The sequence below is a fragment of the Symsagittifera roscoffensis genome, chromosome 3, assembly GCF_963678635.1.
Source record: "Symsagittifera roscoffensis chromosome 3, txSymRosc1.1, whole genome shotgun sequence".
Classification (NCBI taxonomy): Eukaryota; Metazoa; Xenacoelomorpha; order Acoela; family Convolutidae; genus Symsagittifera; species Symsagittifera roscoffensis.
Window position 1 is genome coordinate 62,240,673 of NC_087064.1, and position 18,074 is coordinate 62,258,746.

Below are 18,074 nucleotides of genomic sequence, written 5' to 3' on the forward strand. Positions count from 1 at the left end.
TATACAAAGTTAGGCTATCACATATTTAAATCACAGGAATACATCAAAAACACTTGCATATACGATTAAATTTGCCGACCGCATAAAAGTTGACAGTGTGGCAATTAAACCGACAAAATTTAAGCAGAGAACTGAAAATTCGACCTTGAAAATTCGCGGTAAAAAATCCATTTCATACATACTGACAAACACGTTACCTCTTTGCCAGGTGGGAAGGAGTCTGAAAAATTCTCAGCTTCTGTGATAAAAACATTTTCAAATTGAATTTCAATTTCAATTTCAGTTGTAATTATAACTTGCTCCAGCTAGTGTGATAATTAAAAATCCACAAAAAAATAATAACAATTATATAATTGGAAAAGCCAGTGCTGTCGAATGTATTGTTAACACAAAACAATTCAGAAGTTCTGCTGACTAATTTGAATTCTCTTCTCGACATATTTTATAACATCAGCCGGGTCATATCCAAATGCCTCGTATTCAAACTTCAGTTTTTTTGCCAGTTTCTTCACATCGTTTAAATTTACATCTATAAAAGCGTTAGGGTGGTCCATCATAAATGGACACTCCGTGAACTTCGGACTTATAGGCGCTGTATCCGCACTGTAACTCAAACCTTCGTGTAAGTTCGTTTTATTATAAATCAAATAATTGAGGTCTGATTTTAAGTTTTCAAAGCGTCCGATGAAGGAGTAGTTTGACAGGCACGGATTGCAATAATCGAAGTAGCTCGTAAAGTGGTCATCGTCGTGTTTATACACGTCTAAGTCTTCATCACTCGCCAGTTTTCGTAAAATTTCACCCAAACTTGGAGTTCCGATTGTGTTGGTAATTTTAAATCTCTTTTTAAAGAACCATTTTTGGTTCGGATCGCAAAACTTGTTAAAATAGGCTGAAATAATTTTCATAATCGGCTCTCTGACAAAAATTGACCCTGTGAATGAAGTGATAACCTTTTGAAGTTCAGGCAGGGTCATCTTGTCCATTTTTTTCACATCAGGATCTACAATTGGGTGATAATAGGGCTGCTCGTGGATATTTTTGCCCCCGTGAAACGCCGCCCACCATACGAAAGAGCGCATTGTCGTTCCTGTTTTTGCCACTCGGCATTCGTAGAATTTATACTCGGGTAAAACACTGTAGAATTTTCCATTTTTGCGGAAATGAAATTGAAGTAACTTATCTCTATCTGTGTTTGATAATTGAGGATGTAACGCACAGAATTTGTTTAGTTTTTTCAGCCGAATTTTTTGTTTTTCCTCTGGTTTCAAAGCGGATCCTTCTAGCTTCTCAATTGCTGTGAGGACGGGTTTGACGGTCACTTTTGTCGGCTTAGCTGCAACTCTACTTCTTGGATTGGAAAAATGATGATCTTCGGAATTCGATGGGCGCTGGAGAAAAAACATAGACAAGGATATAACGGTGGCCAATAAGCACAATATAGTAACAGCGAAAGGTTTTCTCCGACGTAACATTTCCACAAACTGCTAAATTATGGTTGAGGTGGAATTTGATCTAAATTAAAGGTGTATAAGGTGAGCAGATATAAAACTAATTCTGCAGCTGAAATACTAAAATATTTAACAGAGTTTCCGAGACAGCTTTGAATTTGTGTAAATATCTCTTTGGCCGTAAATCACCAATAAATAATTTACTCAACTCTGAGCTGAAAGTCAAATGCACTGGCGAATCTAGGATTGTCTCGATGGGAGGAGCGGATTTTCAAAAAAATTTTTGTCGACCTTTTTTTTAGTTCGATCAAATTGATTTTCCGCACAATACCAGAACACTAGAGAAACCCTATTTAACAAAAAAAATTCAGCTGAAGTTTTGGCAAATTTTTGGAAAAAAAGAAAAATTTTGACCAAAAAATTGCATGTTTTGGCGCGCGCTCCCCTTCAGAATTAGAATATATTGGGGTCCAAAGTGCCTTCAGGAAAGTCTTAGGGTTCGTCGGCCAAAAATGGATATCATAAAATAATAACGAAGGTCGAATCCCTAAGGGGGCCTAAATCCGCCCCTAGTCGATTGGGTCAAGTTTGACCAAATTTGGAGATGTTATACTTCTAATGCCAGAAAAAGCAAGTGAATGTTACTACTAAATAACTTCAAATTGATTTGAGAGAACAGCAAAAGCCCAAACATCCGATTGCTTATTCACAATTACAAGTCAAAGAAAGCGCCATAGACGTTGGCCGTTGGTATTAATGATGTTCGTTGCGCGAATATAAACTATTCTGACAAATACCATTTTAACGAGCACTAGTCACTACCATAAACTAAATATGAACGGATCACACCATCAAAACAACAGAATATAAACCGAAAGTTGAATGTTTATCCTAAATCATCTAAAGATAGATGTCACTATTAGTCAGTAGTTACATGAAGTGAGGTCTATCTTTAGATTTTTATTGAAAAAACAGCGCTTACACACGGAGAAATAAAAATGCTAAGCTTTAACAAGATAATAAGAAATAAGAATGGAATCTTTACTTTATTATAATATAGGCTTCAAAACTACTACCGTTATATTAGTTTTTTTTACTAATGCTTAAGGCAACAGCTATAGATAGTCTCATGCAAAGATATCAAGCAGAGCGCCTCTTTGAAAAAAAACTAATTAATTCAGGCTTTAAAAAATAATAATTTTCATTTGGGACTGCAAAATAAAAAACAAAAATTTTTTTAAAAAAATGTGTTAATTCCACAGCACTGAAATCGAGGGGGGCCTAGCATTTAGCATGCGGTCCGATTATAGCACATAGTTTTAATGCAGCTTTTTGGGGAGTAAAAAACGCTTGTATTACTCCGAGAATGTGTTGTACTCAATTTTCTGAGAGACGACAGCTCGTAGAAGTGACATGTGGTCGAAAGGGAGTCCTGTTTATGGTTCGCTCACTTCTCTCTGCTTCAAGCTTGTATAAAATCTATACTTAAATGTTGAACTGCTTAACCTGTAATTTTTTTGATAATAATCAGTCATGATCCATAACAAAACGCTGAATAAGTATTATACTCTGACCAGTGTAATTGATTAGACCATCATTTGGACTGTTTAAATTATAATTAGGCTTAAACTAATCTCGCTTTTACCATTGTTTCCTGAAAACTATTGCGACCAACGTTTTAAGTATAACATTAAAATCAATATTAGGCAAATGATTTGCGCAAATCTATCATGCCGAAAATAGAAAACGTGACGAGCACTCGGTGCACTTTATCTGAAACTATTGTATGAGATTAGTTTTTATATCTGAATTACATGTGATTCACCTCAATTGGTGCTAATAACAAAGTTCAGAAAAGATTTTACAAAGCATCAAGACCGCTTGTATATCAGGGCAAAGCCCTGAATGTTCTGACTGCCCCTTACTTCAAATATCGAATAGTTTTTGGGAAAAGAAAATATTGAAAACCTATAAATTTTGGACAAAATAGAAGTGCGAAATGTTGAGTCGTACGAAATTAATACGACCAATTAGCTAGCCTCAATTCAATTTGGAACGATTTTGTTGAGCGGGATAATCCGCCACGCATTAATAATTCGCGTTATGCTCTCAGCGATATGAAGAAATTCTTCAAGGAATGCAAAATTTAGTCCAGAACATGATCAATTTGACAACTTTTAAATCCCCAGAACTTAACAAAAAATAATCGGAGGTAAAATATCTTTTTAAAATTGAACTCAAGAAGCTGTCTGATATCTTCAATGGGGTATAAAAAAATTTTGTCGAAAACTATTAATTCCATCGGCAAAAATTGACTGAAAAAAACCACACCGAGCATAAATATTCCGTTTTCTTCGAAAAACGGAACAACAAGTTACAAGACTGCTCGTATATCAATCAAAGCCTTGCATGTTCCGACAGCCCCTTAACCCATATCGAATAATTTTTAAGAAAAGGAAATACTGAAAAACTGTAAACTTTGGACAATATCAAAGTTCAAGTACGAAAGTTTGAGTAGTACAACAATATAATGACCAATTAGCAAGCTTGAATTAAATTTAGAACAATTTTGTTGTGCGGTATAATTCGCCACGCATAAATATTTTGCGTTAATTTTTCCGCATTATGGATAAAATATTCGAAGTGCGCTTAATTTAGCGCAGAGTATGGCCAAATTGGCCCTTTTCAAACTCCCAGTACTTTGCAAAAAATGATCCGAGGTAAAATAATTTTTTACACTTGATTTTAGGGAGTCAATATTTTCAATAGGGAATAGTTTTTTCCTAAAAACTATCATTTCGCTTGCAAAAAAATGACTGAATAAAAAACTCTCTGTAAATTTCGTTTTATTTTCAAAAATCGGAACAATAACTTAGGTTTTATTTAAATGGGTCATTTTTGTAAGATTTTTGCAAGATTCTTACTAGCTTTTATGAGATACTCGTTCAAAACTAATCAATTTTGCAAGAATTTTGCAAAATATTACAAAATTCTTGGATAATCCACTAATTTTGAATGATGTATCTAGTAGAAATCTTGCAAGATCTTACAAGATAGCCCGCCACATACAAGATCTTACAAGACGGTTCATCTGCGCCAACTAGGGTGATAGTCAAACAGGAATGTGTATTTAGTGTGTGATAGTCAAAATAGTCAAAAGTTTAGTGCGTGAGTTTCAAAGCACCGGGTAGCTTTTAGCTTAAAATTACGATCAGTTTCGAAACTTATCATTTCTAACAATTTTAAATCAATTACGTATTGTACCGTTCAAGCTTATTGTATTACCAAAAGATTTCTGCTTCATAGAGTCGCGTTTGAGTTTAGCGTCAGATTTGCAAACTGTTTTGAATCCGCTTCAAGATTAACCCTCATAATAATCATTGTTGAATCAAAGATAAATCTAGAAAAGGTTTTTGCCTCGTAGTTGACCAAAGCAAAAAACTTAAATCCGAGGAACTGTAGAAATTCGAAAAGTATTGAAGCAATTATACACAAGAGTGTATTTTTTTGCATTTATTGAAATATCAGTGAATTGCTGAAAAACTTTGATCCTATCGAGAGTTAATTATCCGTTATAAAAAAAGTATTTATAATCAATCTTTGATGCTAAAAACAAACAGTTAAGTCGAAGCAGCACCAATTTGGGAGCCATGCTTCCTCCGAGCAACCAATCAACATAAGTTTTAACTTAAATTTTGATTGCATATTAAATTCTTCAAAAAACTTTAAATATTGAAAAATTGGTAAAACAGTTGTATATGTCTTGGGTAAGGATTAGAGAAAAACTAAAATCAACAAAACGTCGAAAAGTATATCACCAAAAAAAATCCAATTGATTAATCTAAAGTAATTAGTCATATCTGAATTGAGCGGGTGTGGTAACTAACTGAACCTCTAAGGTTTGTAATGAAAACTGAATTGGTTTCAAAGGATTAATTTAACCGTTGAACCATATTGTTTTACTTGTGTTAGTTTCCGATTGTTGACTGTGTACGGATTCACAGATCGGAGAGAGAATGACTCTCTAACTTTGCAATAAAGGTCGTGTAGAGTTGACCTTGGTAATTTATAATAATGTACTATAATTTACAGATAACAATATGAATAGCAAGTTCAAGGCCACTATGTGATTACTGCATGGTTACTGCAATTGTAGTAGCAGTTGCGGTACCACATACCCCCTCGGCCGAGAAAAATTTTATAATATATTATCAAATTTTAATAATAATGAATAGGAGTTTGAATACTCAGTTTAAGGAGTTTTATTCTTTTTACAATTATTTATAATCACTTTCCCTCTCTTTCCTCGTGTTCTTCTTCGAAATTTAGTGGGACTCGCCACTCTGCGTTCCATGATCGGTTTATGTTGAGAGCCTCGCTGCCAAACTTTCTTCGGAAAAGGTGCTTCTCAAGCAGACCAAATTTGGTTTCCACCGAATTCGACGCCCCGGGTCTGAAGTTTGCTAACTTAATTCGGTACGCTTCAAGCGCGGCTCGATTTAGATCTAAAAGATCATTTTGATCCTCGATAACCTTCACCGAATGCTTAATCGGGTTTCCGTATCTTGTTGGCCCCTTCTTGGCTCTTCCGCTTTTACGAACCGAAGTGTCCTCAACTTCTGATTCATCCGAGAACCCCGGAGGATTCATAGATTTATCTTCGACGTCCGCGTCCTCTTTAGACCGTAAAATCTCTGCCGCCGTAAGTTGTACTCCGAGTTCGAGTACTTGGTCAGCTAACCGATTCCAGTCATTTGCCGATAAATCTTTACTATTGAATGTGTCGAGGATTGTTTCGGGAGATGTATTTCGCGAGATTTCTTTCTTGTTTCTCGTATTGCCGTGTGTATTTGATGTTGAATTTGGTACGTCTCTTGTGTTGGCCGAGCACGCCTGATCTTCCGCTTGAGATTCCTGCACTTCTGCTGCCGTCGCAGCATTTTTAGGTTGAGAAGTGTTTTGTTGAACATTCTTTGGGTTTATGCCCACCTTTGTCTTAGGTTTTGAGACGAAAGGGCCAGCCAGGTTTGGCTTTGCTCTTCGGACTGCTAGGTTTAGTCCCCCGCCTTGCAGAATGTCCTTTGACGTGACCACTGACGGGCTGTCCTGAAATTGCAGCTTAGCATTAGATGGATCTATGCTTTGCTGCTCTAGCAGTAATTCCTCGTCCGACTGACTGATCTCGGCCTCGTCCTGTTCGTTGGCCTGTCGCTTCGATTGCCGCTGCTGCTTACTCTTAGGTTCTTCTCCTGTTGGAGAACGCCTGTTGTTGCCTTTCTCTTTATCTGGAACAGCAACCTTAACTTTAGCGACGTCACTCTTGCGGTAGATGGACCCTGCTGCTGTCTTGACAGTGGAGGGCGTTTCGGTCACGACTCTTCCTTTCAATGGCTTCATAAGGGCTTTACCACTTTTCCTCCCCTCGTCCTTTCTAATCAGGATTGGGGACGACTGATTGAAGATGGTTTCTGGCTTGTCTTCAATAAACCCACGTTTCCACGAATACAGCATCGGTTAATGGTACTCGTCTCGTCCACCGTACGCCTTAGGTCATTAGCAGATGTATCGCGGCGTGTTTGATTCCATCTGGCATTGGCCTCTAGAAGCTCTTTCAAGGCCCGCGCTCTTGCTCGATCCTTTGCCATGTCTTCTTGTTGCTTGAATAAAGGACTCATGTCGCGGCTATTTTGTCCTTTACGAACAATTTTTAGATTATCGCGAGACTGGTCGATTCGCTTTTTAAGTTGAGAGGCCGTCAGAGCTGAACGTTCCAGGTGTTCCTTATCTAAACGATCAGAGTTTCGTAAAAACCTATCACTAAGAATTTTAAATTCTGTTTTTGGCAATCTCCCAAAGTGAGCCTCAAATGGCGACATTTTAATTGTTTTCTGCTTACTCCAACGGAGGTCACGAAGTATCGTACTAAGGCATAATTTTATTGATGTTACGTTTTCATCGAGTAACATTACTCCCAACCTTCTTTTGATAGTTTGTATAGTGCGTTCCACTAAACCGCATCCGCGATGGTCGCCCACTGGACAAAATTTTTGTTCAATGTTATTATCGGAACAGAATTTTCTCATTGATTTGCCCTTAAACCCGGAAAACTGATCTGTTCTAACTGATTCGGGTATCCCATGTATATCAATATATGAGCGAAGAAATTTTATTGATGACTTTCCCCCTGTTGATTTAGTGATTTTCACTGACGGAAATTTTGAATACCTATCTATTGCTACCAACAGATAAATTTTTTTTCCTTTGTAATCTTCAAGTGGACCCGCGTAGTCTAACTGAACTTCTTGACCTGGCTGCGTCAGCAGTGGAAGGGGCTTTGTAGCATTTTTTGTTATGATGTATTTTGCATTTTTACCGTGGCGGGTGCAGCTTCTGCATTCCTCTGCAAGATTGACGATATCCTTGTGCATGTGCGGCCACCACAGGTATTTCGACACATCCAGCATCGCTTCCTGGCCTGGGTGACCGCGGTGGATCCGCTTCAGCACCGCCAAGCGCAATTGTTCCGGAACAACCAGTCGGTTGTCCACCAGTATACAGTCGTCCACGACTGAAAGTTGATGCCAAAGAGGGTTAGTATACGGGCCCATCAACTCGAAGCTGTATCGGTCATTCCTTTCAATCACCCGCCGCAATCTATCCATCCAAACGTCCTCTGATATCAATTCCGCTAAGAGGCTTCGATCAAACAGCTTAGTAAGGTTGTCCAGGCAGTTTTCTGTACTCGTATCTCTTGGATGCGATCTGATTCTTCTGGAATCGTGACCTGTTTTGTCTTTCGTAACGATGCTGACTTCTGGAGTTCCGGGGGGGCTTTCAGCTGTAAGGTCCACTTCGATGATTTGTGGATTTCCTCTCTGGTTATTGGATTCCAATGAAGGGTCAATTCTGTTGAGATCGTCCAGGATTGTCCGTGCTTCTAATTCGAGAATGATTTTTGGGTTGTTTGGCTTTTCTGCCCCCATGAGATCCCAAAATGACATCAGAGTTGTTTCACTATTTCCTGCTGTGATTCCGGATGTGATTTCCTTGCATCCTTTAGACTTGACTGGTTTTCTCACTGTCCTCCACTCAACCTGGGGTACATCTGACTCGGAATCGTCTGACTCTTGCCTACTGCACGCAGCACCTCTCTTCACCAATCTTGTTCGGGAGAAGGTGGTTTCCGTCACTTGTTCTGTTAGTTCGTCCTCCTTTCGATTCTCATTCTGTCTGTTCGACGTTTTCTTTAATTTTCTTGAATTGCTTTTCTCCATTTTGTCTTCCAACGCCGCCCTTGTGAAATCTGCTGATTGTTTTGAATTCGAAATATCTTTTTGTTTGATAGAAATTGTATTAAATTTTGATTTATCGACCAACTGTTTCTCACGAGCTAATTTGTCCAAAGTGTTTTTCGTGTTTTTCTGTTTCTGAACTGTTTGAAAACTTGAGTTTTGACCGTTTTCGTTCCGGTCGAGCTTTGTCCAGTTTTGAACAAATTGGTTGTCATAGCAACCGCGTGATGAGCTGTTATTACAGTAGTTAGTTTCTTTTGTTGTTCTAGAATGTTCTAGAATGTTGATAGCACTATCTTGATTTGTTTGAGTGCTTTATGGCAACGTTCAATAGATTCCGGCCACGGTTCCCCATTAGGTTCCCTTGACAAATAATCAACAATACCCATATCCCTTCCTGGAATATGAGTAATTGTAAATTGATAAGGTAGTAATCGGTCAACCCACCTGGTTAGTCGAGATTGATACGTTTTATTAGATCTATGTTCCCCCAAAGCAGATGTTAACGCCTTATGATCAGTTGCTATCACAAATTCTTTCCCCAGTAAGTAGTGTTTAAAACGATCTACCGCCCAAACGACTGCTAACAGTTCGAGTTCATTGGTCGAATATTTTTGTTCTTGGGAATTTAGATACCGAGATGCAAATGCAATCGGTATCCACTCGTTTTGATGGGACCATTGTTCCAGAGTAGCCCCTAGACCGCTATGACTTGCATCGCACTTTATCCTAGTTTGCTTTAATGGATCGTAGTAATTTAATAAAGCGATATTAGCAACTGCCTTTTTGATATCCTCAAAAGCTACTGAGTGTTGATCGTTCCACTCAAATTTTTTCACCGGTAAACGAACATTTTTCATTTTTTTTTTTCGTTTTCTTCTTTCAGTAGTGGTCTAAGTTTTTCAGTTAGACTAGCTGCATTTGGGATGAATTTCGACAAATGATTGATAGTACCCATAAACGATCTGAGTTGTTTTAGTGACTTGGTGGGTTGGAGATTTGCAATAGCCTCAGTTTTCGTAATTTTTGGTATTATACCGTGTATCGACAAATTATGACCTAACCAGTTCACTGCAGGCTGAAAAAATTCACATTTCGAAATTTTTAATGCGAGATTTTCATCATCCAACTTTTGCAGTACGTTGCGAACCAATTTCTCATGATCTTTAGCTTCCCCCTTAGAAACAATTAGAATATCATCCAAGAAGCAAAATGTATTTTTCGAGTAGTTGAGTGTTCTGTCCATCGCTTTTTGGAACTCAGCCGGCATGTCTGCCAGCCCGTAAAAGCCTGTCAGAAATCTGTAAGTTCCCGTTGCATTACCTCCTACAATATTAAAATTGCATTGTTTTGCTGTTTCCGCAGTTAGTCTTATTTGACTGTAGGCATATTTTAAGTCCAACACCGTGAAATAAAGAGAGCCTTCTGATGCTGATGTGATAATCTGGCTAACCCCATCGATCAGTTCGTCCACATTGGGCATCTGATATTTATTTTTGTACAGCTGTCTATTAATGGGTTTGGCGTCCAGGGCTAATTTGATAGAGTTATCTTTTTTGACTGTGATAACAATTGGGGCAATAAAGCAATCGCTCGTACATTTATCTCATTTTTTAATGTGTCCCTCTTTTAGCAGTTTCTCTAGTTCGGTTTGTACTTTATCCTGGATGTGTATAGGAATTCTCCTACCTTTCTCTTGAATCGGGCACAAAGGATATTTGAATTTTGTACTCACCGTGTGATTTTTTGATTCCCCTTGTCTATCAAATAGATCTTTGAACTTACTATAGAAGAGATTCTTCCAACTTTCCAACTGTTCACACAGTAGTACATCAAATCTGGATCTTCGTGTTGGAGCTGATTTTTGAGTTGTCTGAATTCCCAGTTTGCTTTGAAGGTCTAGACCTAATATGCAGCGCATACGTCTTTCAGTAACTAGTAGCATTGCTCCCAACACCTCCCAGCCCGCGGAGCGCAGATTAGCTCTTAACGCTCCTAATATCAAAATAGGTCGTTTATTATAATCCACAAACTGCGCGGACAGGTTCAACTTCTCTGCTGGAATAAATTTAGAATTAGAAGGTCCTTCCAAAATTTGTTTTGTAGTCGCCCAATTCAGCAGTGATACTGGGCTACCTGTATCTATAGTCATATTCAAAATATAACTATCAATTTTAACTAGAGCTTTCAGTGCTTTAATTTGATGAGATTTTGGGTTCCGGCGAATTTCGATTTTTTCTACCTTGTCCGGTTTTTCCGTCAACTTTTCCTTCTGAATCTTTTCATCATTGTGCACGTTCTCTAACACCCGTTTGTTGATGTATTTTTCTATGTCTGAAATGGATGTGAAATCCTCCTCTACGGTCATTATTTCAAACTCGTCACATGAATCAAAAGTTTGTATGAAATTGCACTCCTCCTCTGAACTCGAATCTTCATGTGCGATTTCGTTAACCTGCTGAGACTTACACATTTTAGCGAAGTGGTTGGGTTTGTTACAGTTTTTACATGTTTTACCCATTGCCGGGCAATTTTTCAAATGATTTTCCCCAAACGCTCTACCGCATCTCGTGCATTGTTTGTGGTCTCCTTTAGCTTTCTGAGTATTTTCGTACTGTTTTCTTCTATTTTGATTTTGACGATTAGAGTTATACCCTTTGTTTCCTATTGCCATAATTGGTTCTTGTTTGATCTTTATCTGTGTAATTGGAAATAATCCTGAGTTGTTTACGCTTGATGAAGATTTTTGAAATGCTTGGGTGGTTTGTTTGCTATGTTCAAACTTTATCGCACGCTGTAGGACTTCTTCGGGAGCAAAAGTTTCGAAAGTTAATGTGTCTTGAAGGACAACATTTTTCATTCTGGAGATAAATAAGTCTCTTACCAATTCTTCTTCCAACGCTTCCAGTTCGGCCTTTGCTGCTTGTGCAGTCAGTGCCGCATGAAAAGATTCCAGCGTTTCATTCGATTCATGGGACCGTGTGAACAGTTTGTATCTCTCATAGGTAATACATTTCGTCTTCTCAAATGAGATCTTGGCTAAACGAATTATATCGCGAAACCCCAGTTTAGATATTTCTGTGTGAGGATTCTTTTGAATGAATTTTTTCTTCCCTTCCGCTCCCAAAGCGAGGAATAATCTCGATGTCAGCCGTTTTTCAACTTCATGATAGAAAACATTGTGTCCCACTCTAGGTCCCCTCCGCATCCGTTCTTCATTTTCTTGAACCACTCTATCTCGAGCCAATCTGTCTCGTGCTTCTCTTTCTGCTACTGCAGGCGCATCCTCGTTTTGCACTGGTGGCTCAGGAGTTGGTAGAGGTTCTTCTAATACCGGTTTAGGTTCTTGTAACATTATTTCTGGATCCACATTCTCTTTAACCGTAACAGCTAGTAAGAACTGATCGAACCATGTTTCAAAACTCCAGGGTGGGTCTGAATTTGTGAACGCCCAGAATACTGGGATTCCCAGATCAGTCCTATTATCTTGGGCTGTAAAACCGGATCCTGCTGGCTTCGCCATGTGGTAACTAACTGAACCTCTAAGGTTTGTAATGAAAACTGAATTGGTTTCAAAGGATTAATTTAACCGTTGAACCATATTGTTTTACTTGTGTTAGTTTCCGATTGTTGACTGTGTACGGATTCACAGATCGGAGAGAGAATGACTCTCTAACTTTGCAATAAAGGTCGTGTAGAGTTGACCTTGGTAATTTATAATAATGTACTATAATTTACAGATAACAATATGAATAGCAAGTTCAAGGCCACTATGTGATTACTGCATGGTTACTGCAATTGCAGTAGCAGTTGCGGTACCACAGGGGGAAATCATGCTATTTCTTTGCAGTCTACATTTATCATGCTTCATGCTCAACAAAACCGAAAAACCAAAACTATTAGGACCGGACAGTTGACTTAGATGTGAAGAAGCTGAGAAAACAACGTTTTTTTGTTTCGACCTGCTTCGTATAGAGCGGTTCCAGAGTTTTAATTTCTTTCTGTCCTGCAATAAAATGACAAAAGTAAAAAAAACTGAAAGTGTGCCACTTTATTAAATTGTCGAGTTTATCAAAAATAAAAGCAAAATGAAAAATTAATAAAAGTTACTTTTAAAAATATTTCCCAAGTTTTGATCGTTTTAGTGACAACCGAGGTGTCCCATTTCACCGCCACAGCACCTGAGTATTTAAGTTTAAACCCTTTTTGAGTTCAATTTCTTTTTTTGAAGCAAAAAATTTTGGAACTTGGGATTTTTGGACAAATCCAGCGATCGCAAAAGACGACAGTAGGTAAGACTCTAAATAAAAAACAGTGGTTTATATTTCTTATAATGGCAAGGGAAAAAAAATAATCCAATTTTCTAATTATATATTCCAACTGTATTTTTTTTGAATTATTCTATAAACGAAACCTATGCTACCAGAGTAAAAAAAAAAACTAGAGCTTAGAATTTTGTGACTAGATTATTGGGAAATAGCCAATCCATCAAATTATAAATTATATAAAAATAAGTTTCTCAAACGATTGTCCTTAAGGCTGGTTCTATGAATTTGCCAGCATTACAAGGCCTATGTGTGTAGTTTTACACAAGCGAATTTGGTGTTTTGGACCAGAAAAATTGGTGTCACCAATTCCACATTCCATTGAGCGAATTCTGTGACTAAGCGCTAAAACAAGAGCAGCGGAACCCATGATCAAAATTCTGACCAATTTTGCGGATTCGGTGACCAAATGCTGTACACGGAATCTGCAACTGACGAATACGGATTTCTGCAAGGTCTGCAAGTGACTAAGCGCTAAAACAAGAGCAGCGGAACCCATGATCAAAATTCTGACCAATTTTGCGGATTCGGTGATCAAATGCTGTACACGGAATCTGCAACTGACGAATACGGATTTCTGCAAGGTCTGTTTTAGTGGTCTGCATATAGTACACTATGATAGGGGTTGTCAACTATGGATGACGATTTGGTATAAATCATCATGGCCACCATATATTATAAAACATCCAATAGTCCTCGTGTATTTTATGACACGCAACCAAAATTACCCATATAATGAGTATTGATCTGCAATGGTGCTTATGTAAAATTTTCAAAAAAAAAATTCAAGTTTTATCAACAAATTTTGCATGTTTTGATTTCATTTCTTTAAAAAAATTTATTATGAACAGATGATACCTAATGATCCCTATGTATAACTAAAGAACCCTATGTATAACTAATGATCTTTATATATAATAATAATAATAATAAATTGTTTCCAAACGATATCTAGTTACAAAGTTATTTATAAAAATTTATAAATACAAATAAGAATCGTTCGGGAGAACACCATTAAGCCAACAAGGCCCGTTTTCAGGTGTCTCATAAGTTTTGATTTCATTGTTTCCATGAGTTTTGATTTCATATAACTAATGATCACTACGTATAACTAATTGTCCCTATGTATAACTAATGATTTGTGTATAACTAAAGATCTACATGCGTAACTAACGATCCCTATGTATAGCTAAAGATCCCAATGTATACGTAAGGATCATTTTCTATAACTATTGATGCCTCTGTAAGATTCATGAATCCTATCTATACTGAACTTAATTTAGACCAAAAGTTTTCTTTGTGGAATTTTATTTCATAAAAACCCAACATAAAGCTTTTTAAATCATAGCCTCATGGAAAAATTCAAATGAACCGAGGAAGATATTTTATTGTGATTGATCTCAAGGCATATCTAATGATATCTTTTCATACTTAATGAACCCTGTATTTATCAATTAAACCCTTTGGACAGCTAATAATCCTTTCGTATACTAAAAGATCCTCAATGAAAACTTTTAACAAATGAGCCAAAAGTGAAGTTTTATCAATCAGTTGTTCTCAAGGTGAGAATGTATTCCAATTGATATCAAATTGAAACTGCTATGAAATTGATATCAAATATTTGTTTTTGTAAAGGCTATAGAACAAAAATTAGCTACTAAAATTGTAATTTACACATATTGCTTGGTATATAGTTTTTGCTGCATTAGTTTACAAGTATCAAGAACAAACCTCATTATAATTGCGGAAAGTTACCGTGAATTAAGCTGGAAAACTTTTTTGATGATTGAAAGTCAGCGTATAATTTTTTATAAGTTTTTCATTATGAATAGATGATGCCTAATGATCCCTATGTATAACTAAAGAACCCTATGTATAACTAATGATGTCTACATACAACTTATGATCTCTACGTATAACTAATTGTCCCTATGTATAACTAATGATTTGTGTATAATTAAAAACTAATGATTTGTGTATAATTAAAAAATCTCTATGTATACGTAATGATCATTTTCTATAAAAAATGCTCCCTCTGTAAGACTCTTGAATCCTACCTATACTAAAGTTTAATTAGACCAAAAGTTCTCTTTGCGGAATTTTATGGAATAAGAACCCAACATAAAGGTTATAGAAAAAATAGACTTTTGAAACTGTTAAATAAACATAATGCTTGGTATATAGTTTTCGCAGCATTTGTTTCTAAGCAAAATATTCAAGCCTTGAAGCTTTGAATTATTTCAAGATATTTTATGGACAAATCACTTAGTTAAAAAAAGCAATTTTTCAAGTTGTCTCCTTAGGAGTCACTCATTCGATGCAAATCAATTTTTGAAGACTTTTTGTGGACCCAATCAGTTTGCGAAAAAATTCAAGTTTATCTAAGCAATGAACTCAAGCTTTAAAAAGGTTCATTTTGTTTTTTTAGATCGTATTGCAAAAAATTAGAGTTCTATGCTATTCAATTTCAGATTGTTGCATAAAGACAATCAGATGGCAAAAAAATAGTTTTCTAGCAAACTGCTTAAGTTATGAAACTTCAAATTATTTCATGTTGTTTCATGAAGTTAATCGGATAACAAAAACAGTCACAATTTACTGAAGCAAGTTGCTGAGGCTATAAACAATTGAAATAATTCGAGTTGCTGAGACGCAAATTTTTTGCGTAATTTAAGTTTTTCTAAGCGAACTGATCGGCCGATGAAACTTCAAAATGAAATCAAATGATTTATAGCGCAATTCAGTTCGAAAAAAAAATCAAGTTTTACTTAATCAAGCTATTGTAGCTACAAAAAAAATGAAATATTTCCAAGGTATGTTTTGCGAAAAAAAAAATTTCATTTTTCGCGAAAACTATAAGAGCAATGAACTTGAGCGAAAATCCAAGCTGTTTCTTAACCAAATTATTTTGCCAAAATTAAAAATGCACTACTCAAGCTATTAAACTTTGAACATGATTTTCTTATGCACGAACCGGATGGCAAAACGGTGAAGTGTTTCCAAGAGAGCTATTTTAGCTAACTTTGGTATTTTGCAAGATATTTGATGAAACGAATTGATTCAGACTGATTCGGTTTGGAAAAATTTTAAGTTTTTCTAAGCAAGCTATAAAGCTATGAAATTTTGAATTATTTTAAGTTATTTCATAGACCGAATCGGTCGTGCAAAACTGAAGTTTTTCTAAGTAATTTTTTTCAGGTAGAAAACTCGAAGTCAATCAAATTTTTCCATGAATCGATTAAGTTTGTGAAAAGCTTAAAAGTTCTTTAGCAAGCTACTCAAGCTAACAAATTTTGATTTTTTTTTTCAAATTAATTTGTAGACTGAATCGTTTTGCGAAAAATTGAAGTTTTTCTAAACAAGCTATCAAAACTATGAAATTTTGAATCATTTCAAGTTACTTCATAGACAGAATAGATTCGTGAAAAGTTATAGATTTTTTACAGCAAGCTAATCAAGATATCAAATTTTGAAAAATTTCGAATTTTCTTGTTGCCCGTATCGGCTAACAATATCTTTGTTTTTCTATGTAAGTTTCTTAAGCTACGAAACGTTGAAAAGTTTCAGTGTAATTTGTAGACCAAATCGGTTCGCGAATAGTTTAAAAATGTTTTGAGCAAGCTTTTAAAGCTATCAAATTTTGAAATATTTCAAGTTTTTTCGTGTACCGCATCGGTTAACGAAAACTTTCTGTTTTTCTATGCAAGCTTTCTAAGCTACGAAACGTTTAAAAATTTCAAGTCATTTCATGGACTCAATTAGTTCGCAAAAATTTTACGTTTTTTTAAGCAAGGTTTTGAAGCTATGAAAAATTGAAGTTTTTTAGTTTAATTCGTGGACCAATTCGGTCAGCTAATAGTCTAAAGTTTTTCTCAGCAAGCTTATAAAGCTATGAAATTTTGAATTAATTCAAGTTATTTCATAGACAGAATAGGTTCGCGAAAAGTTTCAAGTTTTTTACAGCAAGCTATTCAAGAAATCAAATTTTGAAATATTTCAAGTTATTTCGTGGACCATATCGGTTAACGAAATCTTTCTGTTTTTCTATGCAAGCTTTTTAAGCTACGAAACGTTAAAAAATTTCAAGTTATTTCATGGACTCATTTGGTTCGCTAAAATTTGAAACTTTTCTAAGCAAGGTTTTGAAGCTACGAAATGTTGAAATTTTTCAATTTAATCCGTGGACCAAATCGGTCAGCTAATAGTCTAAGTTTTTCTGAGAAAGCTTATAAAGCTATGAAATTTTGACCTATTTTAAGTTATTTCGTAGATAACACAGGTTCGAAAACGTTTAAGTTGAAAAGTTTCAGTGTAATTCGTAGACCAGATCGGTTCGCGAATAGTTTAAAAATTTTCTGAGCAACCTTTTCAAGTTTTGAAATTTTGAGATTTTTCATGTTAATTCACAGACTGAATTGATTCGCAAAAAGTTAAAATGTTTCTAAGCAAGATTTTGAAACTTTGCAGTTTCGAAATACTGCAGGTTATTTCATAGACCAAATAAGTTTGCGAAAAGTTTTTCTTTGTTGTGTTTAATTGATTCGTTTCTGACTGAATTTGATCTCTAAACGCAAAATTTTGGTCAAACCTTAGGCAGGTACTGTCTAGCTTTGAAGTTGGATCGGGTTCATCTCCCTCTGATTGTTGCACTGAATTATTTTCAACCGTTGTGTTTGATAGAAAAGTTGAAATGTTGCGTCCATAGCGCATTAAGACTTTCATTTAATAAATAGGATACAAATAGCCTCAATTTTGCTATTCATAATTTGAAATATAACAATTTGAAGGCATCTACACTAATTTTGCGTGTAACCAATCGCAAAGCATCAAGCCACATTATGTATAAATTATGCATTTCAAAAAATTGCAAGACATATTGAGTTAGAATTTTCTAAAATCGAATTTTTATTATTGTGATGTTGTTTGAAACAAATTGCTTTTTTCTGTTCATTTGATAAATTAAAAATGCATCAACTTTAATAATTCATTACTATTCGAATGCCAAA

General features: G+C 35.9%; 1 protein-coding gene across 5 annotated transcripts; it reads right to left on the minus strand.

The window, feature by feature from the left end:
- Window positions 1-290: 290 nt before the first annotated feature.
- LOC134842620 (carbohydrate sulfotransferase 11-like) lies at window positions 291-17,996 on the minus strand. Of its 5 annotated transcripts, none has more exons than XM_063859045.1 (2): window positions 17,657-17,996; window positions 291-1,515 (listed from the first exon to the last, which is right to left on the minus strand). In XM_063859045.1, the coding sequence occupies exon 2, from the start codon at window positions 1,473-1,475 to the stop codon at window positions 399-401; it is 1,077 nt and encodes a 358-aa protein (XP_063715115.1). In that variant the 5' UTR covers window positions 1,476-1,515; window positions 17,657-17,996; the 3' UTR covers window positions 291-398. The 5 variants fall into 5 exon arrangements, with proteins under 5 accessions (XP_063715115.1, XP_063715116.1, XP_063715114.1 ...); XM_063859046.1 differs by lacking the exon at window positions 17,657-17,996 and adding an exon at window positions 2,958-3,047 and having other exon boundaries at window positions 291-1,391; XM_063859044.1 differs by lacking the exon at window positions 17,657-17,996 and adding an exon at window positions 2,324-2,416 and having other exon boundaries at window positions 291-1,691.
- Between the last annotated feature and the right edge of the window lie 78 nt (window positions 17,997-18,074).